The sequence below is a fragment of the Mobula hypostoma genome, chromosome 4, assembly GCF_963921235.1.
Source record: "Mobula hypostoma chromosome 4, sMobHyp1.1, whole genome shotgun sequence".
In the NCBI taxonomy this organism is placed as follows: Eukaryota; Metazoa; Chordata; class Chondrichthyes; order Myliobatiformes; family Myliobatidae; genus Mobula; species Mobula hypostoma.
Window position 1 is genome coordinate 128,466,764 of NC_086100.1, and position 13,385 is coordinate 128,480,148.

General features: G+C 40.1%; 2 protein-coding genes across 7 annotated transcripts in view; one reads left to right on the forward strand and one right to left on the reverse strand.

The window, feature by feature from the left end:
• idua (alpha-L-iduronidase) overlaps positions 1-13,385 on the reverse strand; it is a 175,221-nt gene that overhangs the window by 89,764 nt on the left and 72,072 nt on the right. For both annotated transcript variants that reach the window (XM_063046515.1, XM_063046514.1), the window contains exons 3-5: positions 10,902-10,984; positions 9,664-9,771; positions 7,518-7,613 (exon numbers count right to left, since the gene is read on the reverse strand). In XM_063046515.1, coding sequence (XP_062902585.1) covers positions 7,518-7,613; positions 9,664-9,771; positions 10,902-10,984 — 287 coding nt within the window. The remainder of the gene's footprint in view (positions 1-7,517; positions 7,614-9,663; positions 9,772-10,901; positions 10,985-13,385) is intronic.
• The window catches only part of slc26a1 (solute carrier family 26 member 1), a 125,493-nt gene that overhangs the window by 52,074 nt on the left and 60,034 nt on the right, over positions 1-13,385 (forward strand). The window lies entirely within an intron of this gene.

The window sequence follows — 13,385 nt, forward strand, 5'->3', positions numbered from 1 at the left end:
ATGTTGCAAGGTTCTGACGAAGGGTCTTGGCCCGAAACGTCGACTATACCTCTTCCTATAGATGCTGCCTGGCGGGCTGCGTTCCACCAGCATTTTGTGTGTGTTGCTCTCATAGACTTAATGTCTTTTGTATAAGCTGATAGTTCCTCAGGGTTGTTATAGACAGTGATGATTATGGGGACAAGCTCCCACTACCTATTAAGTGCTCCCAATGACATGCAACTCAAATAGCCTCTGACAACCAAGTCCAGCTCCTGGCCTTCACGTGTGGCTTAGCTACCAAGCCGAACAGAACCGTTTCTACTGCCAGAAGAAGGGGCAAAGGTGGGTTATTGGCGCCTTAAAACCGGTTGCTTCGGGCAGATGGGATCTGTCAGCCGTGGTTGGCAGGTCATCTAGGAGAAGGAAGACTCTGATGTGAAATTTTGCTGCCTTGTGGCTATACCCATTCATGGGAAGGCTTCGGGAATAAACTCTGAGGGAAAACTCCGAAGCTGGAATCCCTAAAGCAGTCCTACATTGAATTCAATGCTGACTGGCAACTCTTGCCACACTGCTGATACCAAACTATATTGGTCTGTGCTGTTCCTCTGGGTTCATCAGATGTGTGGAGAGGAGGAGCTTGCTACATGGGCAAAAGCTTGCTCTCCATATTGTACTGCCCAGGTCTGTGTACCGGGATAGCTAGGATGCAATATCCATGGTCAGCTTTGACTGACGGAGGCTTCAGACTCTGACTGTATAATCTGATACCATAACTGTAAAAGTAAACCAAATGAAATCTAACCAAATGTACCTTAACATCTTTAGTCTTCTACCTTACATTCTGCCTTCCATTCCACTGTCATGAATTAAATTCAGTCTTCTCCGAGCCTTTTACCAATAGTTTTATCTAACTGCATTAGGAGCTTCAACAAATCGTGTCTTTGAATTGTGTTCTTAGTTCTTCATCATTTTCTCATTGGATGTAGGCATTCAGATACAAGATGTATATAGTTGACAATAAATTGCACAATTTATTCACCTCATTATCATCAGTATATCTTTGATGCTATCTGTGTAAAAATATTGTTTTTTTTGTTTCAGCAGCAAATCTAAAGCATCTTATATTAGTAACAAAATGGACCAGGGATAAACTAAAGCAGAAGGTTGAATTGAAGAGGGCAGACAAAAGTGCCACATGAAATGGACATGTGACATAATCTAGACCCAAGTTTGTAACATTTCGGAGCAGAACTAGGCCACTCCCTAGCTAAAGAAATTCCTCCTCATCTCCATTCTAAAAGAACCCCCCCCCCGCCATTCTGAGGCCTCTCCCACCATAGGAAACGTCCTCTCTACATCCACTCTATCAAGGCCCTCCACCATTAGATAGGTTTCAATGAGGTTGCCATCATTCTTCTGAATTCTAGTGAATACAGGCTCAAAGCCATCAAATGCTCTTCATGTGACAAGCCATTCAATCCTGGAATCGTTTTCTTGAACCTCCTTTTGCACCCCCTCCAGTTTCAGCACATCCTTTCTAAGATAAGGGACCTAAAACTGCTCACAATACTGCAAGTAAGGCCCCACCAGTGCTTTACAAAGCTTCAATAGTACATCTTTGCTTTGATATTCTAGTCCTCTTGAATTGAATGCTAACATCACATTTGCCTTCCTCACCAGAAACTCCACCTGCAAATTAACCTGTAGCGAATCCTGCACAAGGTCTCCCTAGCCCCCTTGTGCCTGTTTTTTGTATTTTCTCTCCATTTAGAAAATAGTCAATCCTTTCATTTCTTCTACCAAAGTGCATGACCATACACTTCTTTGCTCATTCTCTTTATCTAAGTCCTTCTGTAGCCTCTCTACTTCCTCAAAACTACCTGCCCCTCCACCCATCTTTATATCGCCTATAAACTCTGCAACAAAGCCATCAATTCCATCATCCAAATCATTGACATATAACATAAAATAATCAGTCCTAACACAGATCCCTGTGGAACATCACTAATCACTTGCAGCCAACCAGAAAAAGCTCCCTTTACTCCCACTCTTTGCCTCCTGCCAATCACCCATTGCTTTATCCATGCTAGAATCTTTCCTGTAATACCATGGGCTCATAGCTTGTTAAACTGTCTCATGTGTGGCACCCTGTCAAAGGCCTTCCGAAAATCCAAGTACACAGCATCAACCAATTCTCCTTTGTCAATCCTGCTTGATATTTCTTCAAAGAATTCCAACAGATCTATCAAGCAAGATTTTCCCTTGAGGAAACTGTGCTGACTTCAGTCTATTTTATCATGTGCCCCCAAGTACCTTGAGACCTTAATAATCGACTCCAACATCTTCCCAATTACTGAGGTCAGACTAACTGGCCTATAGTTCCCTTTCTTCTGCCTCTCTCCCTTCTTGAAGAGTGGAGTGACATTTGCAATTTTTCAGTCTTCTGGAACCATTTCAGAACTTAGTGATTCTTGAAAGATCATTACTAATACCTCCACAATCTCTTCAGCCAACTCTTCAGAACTCTGTGGTGTACACCATCTGGTTCAGGTAACTTATCTACCTTCAGACCGTTCAGTTTCCCAAGAACCTTCTCCACACACTTCATGACCCCTGACAACTGGAGCTTTCACCATACTGCTAGTGTCTTCCACAGTGAAGGCTGATGCAAAATACCTCTTCAGTTCATCTGCCATTTCCTTGTCCCTCATTACTACCTCTTCAGCATCGTTTTCCAGTGGTCTGATATCCATGCTCACCTTTCTTTTGCACTTTATGTATTGAAGAAACTTGGTACCACTGGCTATCTTATTTTCGTATTCCATTTTTACTTTCTTAATGACTTTTTAGTTGCTTTCTGTTGGTTTTTAAAAGCTTCCCAATCATCTAAATTTAGACTAATTTTTGCTCTAATATTAGATCCTCCCTTTGGCTTTTATGTTGGCTTTGACTTCTCTTGTTAGCCTTGGTTGTGCAATCTTGCCTTTAGTATGCTTCGCAAACACGAGGAATTCTGCAGATGCTGGAAATTCAAGCAACACACATCAAAGTTGCTGGTGAACACAGCAGGCCAGGCAGCGTCTCTAGGAAGAGGTACAGTTGACGTTTCAGGCCAAGACCCTTCGTCAGGGCTCGGCCCGAAACGCCAACTGTACCTCTTCCTAGAGATGCTGCTTGGCCTGCTGCGTTCACCAGCAACTTTGATGTGTGTTGCTTTAGTATACTTCTTTCTCTTTGGGAATTATATATTCTGTGTCTTCTGAAATGCTTCCAGAAATTCCAGCCATTGATGCTCTGCCATCAATTCTGGCCACCTCCTCTCTCATACCTCTGTAATGCCCTTTACTTCACTGTAATACTGATACATCTAACTAACAAATCACCCATCACCACAACGTGCCTTTTCTCCCCCACTTCCCTTCTGAGTCTCAGAGCCGGACTCAGTGCCTGACCACTGTGACTTTCCTGTTAGGTCAACCCGCAACCCCCCCCCCCAACAGTATGCAAAGTGATATACCTGTTGTGGAGGGAGATGGCCACATGGGTACTCTGCACAGGATCCTTAACTCCTTTCCCCTTCTTGACTGTCACCCAGTTTCCTGTGTCCTGCACCCTGGGTGTAACAACCTCTCTATATGTCCTGTCTATCACCCCTTCAGCTTCCCAAATGATCCCGAGTTCATCCAGTTCCAGCTCCAACTCCTTAATGTGGATTATTAAAAGCTGCAGCTGGATGCACTTCTCGCAGTTGTAGTTGTCAGGGAATTAAAAGTCAAATGTAAATTTTGCTTGACAGTAGAAAGTTAATTAAGTTGTTATAGTTTATGGAATTACCTGACGTTACATGACCTAACTTGAAATGTATTTAAACATTTCATAGTGCAATTTTTTTCCTTCCAATGCATGCAGAACATTGTATGTGCTAGAAATATAAACAAAATAACTCAAGTCTCAGCTGATTAGGCATTACTGGTAATTGTGGAATGCTTCTCGGATTGAAGATGCTCGTATTCCTTGTATTTTATAGAATTACTACAAAACAACAGGAGGCTACGTAGGTTGTGGATGAGACTTAAATTATTAAATAATATAAATTGTATAATATAATAATAGACATTGGATTACTGGAATAAATATTTATGATAGAAAAAATAAGTGGCATCTATTTGAATTTTGTTATTTATTCACGTTTTACATTTTAATCTGTGTAACTTTTTGAAAATGCTTTTTGACAGATTACATGGGCAGATCGTGTCTAACAAGCCTGATAGAGTTCTTTGAGGAGGTGACCAGGCATATAGATGAGGGTAGTGCAGTGGATGTGATCTACATGGATTTTAGTAAGGCATTTGACAAGGTTCCACACGGTAGGCTTATTCAGAAATTCAGAAGGCATGGGATCCAGGGAAGTTTGGCCAGGTGGATTCAGAACTGGCTTGCTTGCAGAAGGCAGAGGGTCGCGGTGGATGGAGTACATTCGGATTGGAGGGTTGTGACTAGTGGTGTCCCACAAGGATCTGTTCTGGGACCGCCACTTTTCATGATTTTTATTAACGACCTGGATATGGTGGTAGAAGGGTGGGTTGGCAAGTTTGCAGACGACACAAAGGTTGGTGGTGTTGTAGATAGTGTAGAGGATTGTCGAAGATTGCAGAGAGACATTGATAGGATGCAGAAGTGGGCTGAGAAGTGGCAGATAGAGTTCAACCCGGAGAAGTGCGAGGTGGTACACTTTGGAAGGACAAACTCCAAGGCAGAGTACAAAGTAAATGGCAGGATACTTGGTAGTGTGGAGAAGCAGAGGGAGCACGTCCACAGATCCCTGAAAGTTGCCTCACAGGTGGATAGGGTAGTTAAGAAAGCTTATGGGGTGTTAGCTTTCATAAGTTGAGGGACAGAGCTTAAGAGTCGCAAGGTAATGATGCAGCTCTATAAATCTCTGGTTAGGCCACTCTTGGAGTACTGTGTCCAGTTCTGGTCACCTCTCCATAGGAAGGATATGGAAGCATTAGAAAGGGTACAGAGGAGATTTACCAGGATGCTGCCTGGTTTAGAGAGTATGCATTATGATCAGAGATTAAGGGAGCTACGGCTTTACTCTTTGGAGAGAAGGAGGAGGAGAGCAGACATGACAGAGGTATACAAGATATTAAGAGGAATAGATACAGTGGCTAGCCAGCGCCTCTTCCTCAGGGCATCACTGCTCAATACAAGAGGACATGGCTTTAAGGTAAGGGGTAGGAAGTTCAAGGGGGATATTAGAGGAAGGTTTTTAACACAGAGAGTGGTTGGTGCGTGGAATGCACTGCCTGAGTCAGTGGTGGAGGCAGATACACTAGTGAAATTTAAGAGACTACTAGACAGGTATATGGAGGAATTTAAGGTGGGGGGTTATATGGGAGGCAGGGTTTGAGGGTCGGCACAACATTGTGGGCCGAAGGGCCTGTACTGTGCTGCACTATTCTATGTTCTATGTTCTATTAACTCTGGGAAAGTATAACTTGTCTTCATTTTCCCCAGTACAAACTGAGGAAATTCAACACGGTTGGCTCAAAAGCCCCTCGTTGATTTTGCTTTGTTCCTTTGTTACATGCTCAAGGAGATGTGTTTTTTTTGTGAGAATGATGTAATGGTCTTTTGGAGGTCACCTGATGTGATTTTCCTGCCGATGTGAGGTCACATGATGACATGTGCACCATGGGTATATGAGGGTAGACCCCAGATGACGCAGTTAGTTTTTAGTTTGTAGATTTCCAGGTAGAACGTGCCGTGTCTCCGTTTCTGTTGTGTGTTTGTTTTTGTGACACAGCTTCATTTTTAAAATGGAGTGTTGCGTTCTATTGCAAGATACAATATTATTGGACTGCAAATTTTTGGCTAGATGTGCTGATTTACTCAATTTCAGCAGTAGAAGGGAGAGTGAAGACTTTATCGAAGTACAGGACTGAAGGATTGAGAGGGGTCGGCATCTTTCGGCAGTTTAACAAAGGATCGACCTTATTGAGCCTTCGTTGAAGGAGTAGCGACCTGCATCGGAGATAACTCTTGCCAAAAGAGCAAAGAGGTCATGCAAAGGTTTGCTCTCTCTCTCTAAAAGAATTTAAGGTCAGTTGTTTTAAACTGTTTATTTGCTGCATCGTGAATCCTGTGGACAGAACCAGCAGGAAAGTTGCGTCTATGAAGAAATCCTTCTCCAGAGAAGTCTCTCCCAATTGAACGTATAAATCTGTTGGACTTTCAAATTTACCATTTTAAGAACTATATCTGACTTTATCGCTTTAAGAACTGTTTTAGCATTTAACACTTTAAGAACCAGTGCCCAGTGACAAGTTGTTGAACGGCTGCATAACGGTTAACTTCCGGTTAAAGTTTTCATTTGTTTTTTCCTTATCGCTTATCCGTGTTTAATAAATGTTTGGTTGTTTTTATATAACCTGTCTCGATTGATATTCATTGTGGCCGGTTACGTAACACCTTTCTTATTGAATTGAAACCTAAGAATCTCTGAAACAGTTTTTCTTTCTATTTTTCTGCTGCTTTCTCTCACAGATCGTCCTCTATCAATTTCTCATTTATGCAGTAAAAGCATTATCCTCATCTTCAAGTACCTTTGTAATTTCACTTATTCCACCTATTTTCAACTCTCTGCAGCCTTTTATAGCTGGACAGATCTCTGCATTCCTGCACTTTAAATCAAACCTGGAACTACATAATCTCTGAAATGTGTTCTTTTTACCTCTCTTTTAAGATATTCCTTAAAACTGATCAAGACTTTGATTTTCTTTCCGAATATCTCTCTTTGTGGTTGAGTCAAATTTCACTTTGACAAAGCTCCAATTGACTGTTTTGGGATCTTGTATTATATTAGAGGTGCTATGTAAATAGATGTTTTTAATTGTTGTGAATTAAATTGTAACAGGTAGTCCCTTGGCTACTTAATTAACTAATTCTAATTTGCTGAACCATTTGAAAATGACTCATTGAGGGTTATTACTCCAAAATGATGGTCATTAATGCAAACTTTCACCCAAGTTCCAAATCCCTTTTTTAGAATTCACAAACCACTCTAAATTTCTTCTTGTGTTCACATCCACCTTGTGCTCCTGTGGCATGGGTAGCAATCCAGAGATCACAACCCTGGAGGTCCTGCTCTTTAACTCCTGCACAAAACTCCCTATGCAGAACCTCATCACTCATCCTATCCATGTCATCTCTACTTACATGGACCATGACCTCTGCTGTTCACCCTCCCACTTAAGAATGTTGTGGACATGATCCAAGATGTCCCAGGCCCTGGAACCCAGGAGGGTGATTCCCCTATCACCACAGTGTAGCCCTTCCTCTGCCAGAGACCTGACCACTGTGACTTTCCTCTGTTAGGTCAACCTCCTCTCCTCCAGAAGTATCTTCATATTAAACTCTTTAGGAATCTTAAAGCACTAAAGTGTTCCTGGAATTGAATAGCAACACTTCAAGTGGATTCAGTAAACTTTTTACACTTTATACATGTTCTATTTACAAAATAAACTCACCCAGAACTGTGAATGTTAAATTATCGAAGTCATGATGATCTGGTTCATTCCATGTTTCAAAATTCCACTTTGACACGTATGCCAAACTATATTTATCTATGAATCAAATGGAAAACTTTAGTAAGTTGAACATTATATGAAGTTCTTACCTTTGATTTTAATAGAAGTATTGTGTATGTACAGTATAGTGTAGAGGTCTGAGGCACACATATATAACTAGGGTGCCTAAGATTTTTTGCATAGTACTGTACATGTCAATGTGGAGCATGGTGCGAGGGGTGTGGGACAGGTGAGAGAGAAGGTGAGGGTGGAGTGCTGTGGGAGAGGTGTAGGACAGGTGAGAGAGAAGGAGTGCTAGGTTGGGGTAGCACGGTTGTAGACTCTCCAAGCCCTGAAACACCAGGCAAGGACATTTGATTCCAAACAATTAGTTTATTGATTATTACAGAACGGTGCGTCCCACTCCCTCCCCTCTCCTTTTCCCAACCATGATTCCCCTCGCCCTGCCCCTTCAGTCAACAATAGAGACCCATATCAGAATCACATTTATCAGCTTGCACGTATGTCATGATATTTTTTCTTGTGGTAGCAGTACACAGTAATACATAAAATTATTACAGTACTGTGCTAAGACTTTGCATAGTATTGAAAATTTATGTCTTATTAAAATTGTAAAGATTACGCAACTAAGAATCATGAGTATAATCCATATAAGTCATAATAAAACTAAATTTATCTGTATAAATAGGAACATGTAATTAGTTATTTTATAAACAGGCTAATATTAAATGTTATTTATCAAATTATAGACCCATGGAGAAGTGTAAAACTCGAAAGATGCAGAAACACATTAATCAAGTAGCTTTCAAAAAGGTTTCTAAACAGGAGTTGAGACATACCAGAATTGGTTTTGGAATGAAAAGCTAGAGATAAGCTACCGGGAGAAGGGTACAAAAGATAACAAGGTATAATGGAAACATTTGCAAAGGAAAATACAGATTTTGTAATTAAAATCTAAGGTCAGTCTATGTACATATTATTATGAAGAATAAAAAATAATCAGTTGATTAAGCAGCATCTGTGGATAGAGAGAATCTGAACTGATATATTCAGAATGAACACTTTCTGATCTTGTTAGATCTAGATTTCCCTCTGAGTTTGCAATGAAGTTGAAGTGTAAAACAAAGTAAAATGGCTTCATACAGGTACTTAAAATCACTACCAATATCTGTCTCAGGACACAGAAACAAATGAACTGGACTGGGACCACAATTGCTGGAAATAACAACACAGCACAAATGTTCAGCAGGTCAAGCAGCAATTGTGCATTTAGAAAACAGGCGTTAACCTTACAAGCTGATGACTCTTCATCAGAACTGGCCAGTTCGTACGCACATTGGAAGCCTGGTTTTCTTAAAATTAATGTTGATTTCAGTAGCCACAGTTCCTATAGTATCTTGTTGGAAGGTTAGGATTGAAACAATGTAGGAGGCTAAACAGAAAAATCCAGGGTGGAAATGACAGGTAGCTAGTTGGGTTTCAGAGTCACATTTGCAGACTGAACAGAAGCTTTCTGCACTCATTCTGTTCTTGGCTTCTCCAGTGTAGAGATTCAAAGTTCAAAGTACATTTATTATCATAGTATGTATACAGTATGCAACTTTTGAGATTTGTCTTCTTGCAGGCAGCCACAAAACAAAGAAACATCATAGAACTTGTTTAAAGGAAAATGCCATACAAGACCATCAAACTTTCAAAAAACGAGAACAAATCATGCAAATAAATAACACACAGAATATTAAACAACAAACTGCAGAGTCCCTAAAAGTGAATCCATAACCCTGAGCTGCCAAGGCCAGTGAAGCCAGTCCAGGAACTGATGGCTGCAGCCACACCCACTCAATCAGTAAGTTCAGTGCTGTGTCAATGGCTGCAGGCCACAGCCGCAGATCCAGTTTCGCACTGAAGAATCTCGATCAAATAGAGCATATAGTAAAGTGCGTTCAGTGCCAACGACAGTAAACATCAAACCGTAGCTTTCGGATGCTGGATGGGGCAAGGGAAGAGATCAAGCAGCATCTATTGTAAATGCATGAGAAAGTGTAATGTGAAGAGAATTAGGTGCTGATGACAGAAAAGTTCTTACCTATGTACCTTTGTGCCAAAAAGGTGATCATTTTTTTCCATTCAACTACTTGTTTTTTGTCTTCAAAATTGGTAAAATAACCTGAAGGATCTCCCATGAGTTCAAATCCTAAAAAACACAAAGAAAGAAGCTTCTTGGTCAAAGTATTAATTAAATCAATGACAATTAATGCAGTCAATTAACTGCATAAAAATAATCAAAATACAAAGCGTATTATACAATTTAACACTCTGGTGCAGTGCAACCCAAAATGAAATTAACATTAATTCACACAATGCAGAAAATTCTTAGCCCGTTGATCAAATTTCAAATCATTTAAAATAAGGAGTAAATATTCTCATGATAAGCAAGATCTGTGTCCGCTCTTCTAAAGTAAATTGCTAAACTGTGACTGATTAGTTTAGTAAGTAAGAAATCAAAAGCAAATTAAGTTAAGATGCTTTCGATTTAGAATCCAAGAAAACTTTGCTCAGGAATACCGTAGTCAAGTTATATCTAAAAATCTTTTTTTAAATCTCCTTCAACAAGTTAGAAACTATGAAGAATTTGAAGATATCATCATAATGGTAACAAGTGAAGGATCAGGAAAATGATCTCCAGGAGTGCATATGTGACCATATCAATTTTAGAAAACAGAAAGACAATAAGTTCTGAGGAGGACCAAGGGATTTCTGATGAAAATTTAAATTATTGAGAATGGCAAACAATTTAGGACAAGAGGGAATCTCATAAGGGACAAACTTTGGAGTGGCAATAGACAATAACTGGAAGATGTGAGAGTTGAAACATGGTAAGACAGTCAAGAGGAGGAGAAGATGCCGGAGTGCCCAAGATATGACATGAAACTAAAGTCACACACAGTTGTCAATGTTTAGGGTTAAAGTTAGTCAATGTCAAACATTCCTGTCAGAGAAATTCACCAGCCAGTGAGGCATGGTTTACTTAATATCAATAGATCACTATCGATATCCAAGATCTTGATTTCAGATTAAGAGAGGTGACTTGCCAGGTAGTCTGGGTTTGAGGAAATTGAATGAAGAAAAAGGAACAGAATTTGAAAGCAATCATTAGACTATTTGTTGCACGATGGTTAGAAAGCTTGAAGACATTGTGTAAAATATTGTCTCGATAATTGTGTTTCTGTTAACCTTACACTGATACTATGGGGAAGGGGTTGCAAGAAGCATCATGGGAATTGTACTCTGTGCCCTTCCTATTCATTTTTGTTTGTAACTTACCTGGTTTTAGCCCATTCTGCCAGAGTCTGTGAATTAAACTATCCAAGTTCGTGAAATTGTACTGAAGCTTGCCATTTATCTCTCTGTTCAGAAAGGAGGAAATGAAAACACCTTATTCATAGCAAATTACAAAGTCTAACATTCAAATTATTCCAAATTGCTAGTTCTTTCATTTTTACATTTATCTCCTGTACTCATAAACATCAAGACAGACTCCCAGGACTTAAGATGACTTGCTTCCTTTCCAGTTTGATGAGTTTTGCTATGACTGATGATGCCAATGTAGGAACCATAACTTCATTCACAAATAGGTTAGGTGGTGTCTGACGAGACGAGTGGCTGGGTAGTTTTGAAACAGTGTGCTTCATCTGCCAGTTATGGCTGGGTTTCTGTGTGCTTTCAATACATAAACTCAAAGTTCTCAGTACCACTCCAAATGCTTTGAGCAGGAAATTCCCACCGATCAATGGGGATTTTGCGTTTTTTTCAAGGAGAATTTGAGCACATTCTTAAATATTGCCCTCTGTCCACCTGGCAATCTCTTCTCCTGACAGAACTCAGAATGGATTCTCTTTTTGAGGAGTCTAGAGTGGGGCCTGCCTATTGTCCATTGTAGCTATGTATAACTGCAGTATCAGAGTTATGGGTTTCAGTGGGGGAGGGCACTGATGTTAGTTCCCTTATTCTGCATGTGAATTTGAAGGAATTTGCACCTAGATTTGGGGCTATTTTTCTGGTGCTTTGAGGTGTCCACTGCCAGTAGCCCAGGTCTCAGACAAGCAAGTAAGCAGTTTATTTGTGTCGCACTTTCTAAACACAATTTAATTCAAAGTGCTTTACTAGAACAAAATATAAAAGTCAAACATCAAACTTCAGACAATATATAAGGGAATAAAATCACACAAAAATAGATATGATAAATATAAGTTACAATGCAGGAGGTTTCAATTAAAAGCTACAGTGAAAAGAAAAGTTTAAGCTGCAATTTAAGAGAGCTTAAAGTTGGGCAGACTTGAGATCCTCTGGAAGATTATTCCAGATATGTGGAGCAGAGTAACTAAAAGCTGCTTCACCATGTTCAATTTTGACACTGGGGACGGTAAGCAGACCCACCACAGGTGACCTGAGAGCTCGGGAAGGTTCATAATGCAGCAAGAGATCAGAGGTGTATTTTGGCCCAGACCATTCAGTGCCTTATAAACCAATCCTCTGATGGACAGGAAGCCAGTGTAGCAATCTGAAAATTGGAGTGATGTGTTCTATTTTTTTGTCTTAGTGAGGACTCTAACAGCAGTGTTCTGAATGAGCTGTAGGTGTCGGAAGAATTTTTTTTTTAGAGAGACCTGTGAAAATACCATTACAGTAGTCAAGCCAACTAAAAATGGACGAGTTTTTCTAGATCTTGCTCAAATATAAGCCCTTTCATTCTTGCTATGTTTTTAAGATGGTAGTTGGATGACTTTGTAATTGTCTTAATGTGAGAGACAAAATTTAAGTCGGCGTCCATCACAACACCAAGGTTTCTGGCTTGATTTGTGGTCTGTAACAACAGGGATTCTAAGTGATCACTGACCTTTAATCGCTCTTTTTTGGCACCAAAAACAATTATTTCAGTTTGCTGTTTGTTTAACTGGAGAAAAATTTAGCTCATCTAATCAGTAATTTATTCAATACAGTTTATCAGTTATTGTATGCGACCATAGTCACTTGATGACGCTATTATATAAATCTGCTGAACAGAAAGAGCATAGGAAGCTGAGCCATGCCATGCACAGCTTCCTCAGTAAAAGCCATCTATGCTCCAAACACCCAACAATTCGCCTCACTGAAAACCAAGAACAAAGGTGAACTCCTCAGGGATAAAAAAGAAGAAACAGTTTACAGACCTCCTCAATTATGTTTCTGCTCTTCATGTGAATGCCTTTTGACACCATCTTACAGCAGGCTACTGGAGCAGGCTTGCTTCTGTTTGTGACCAACGAAGAGTTGAGAGGCCATATACCAATCATAGAATAACACAGCCTTAGAAGCAGAAATCCCAAAAGTGAGTGGGAAGGGATTCAGTCACAAATTCATAATCTCACCATTCATATCTGGGAAAGGAGGCTATATCAGAAATGCCTTTATCATGACCAACTTTCGGGAAGGAGTCACATCCAAATGTGGGAAGTACAGAGGAGTCTCCCACCATCTGTCACAGGGAAAGGCATCACCATGATCTTTCTGAGCGATTGGCCTAAAACTGCTCTCTGAATTCTCTGTTTCTCAAGTGAGTGGGCATGGCCTTCATTGTGTGACAACTCCAAGGAGAGACAGAGAACAGCATTACCCACGATACAAGCTTTCCTAAACTTCACTAAATCACAGACATGAGCACACGCTTCAATCTTACTACAACTGAGTATAAAAGCAAGATTATAAACAAGGAATAAGAAACAGATTAGATTAGATTCAACTTTATTGTCATTGTGCCGAGTATAGATA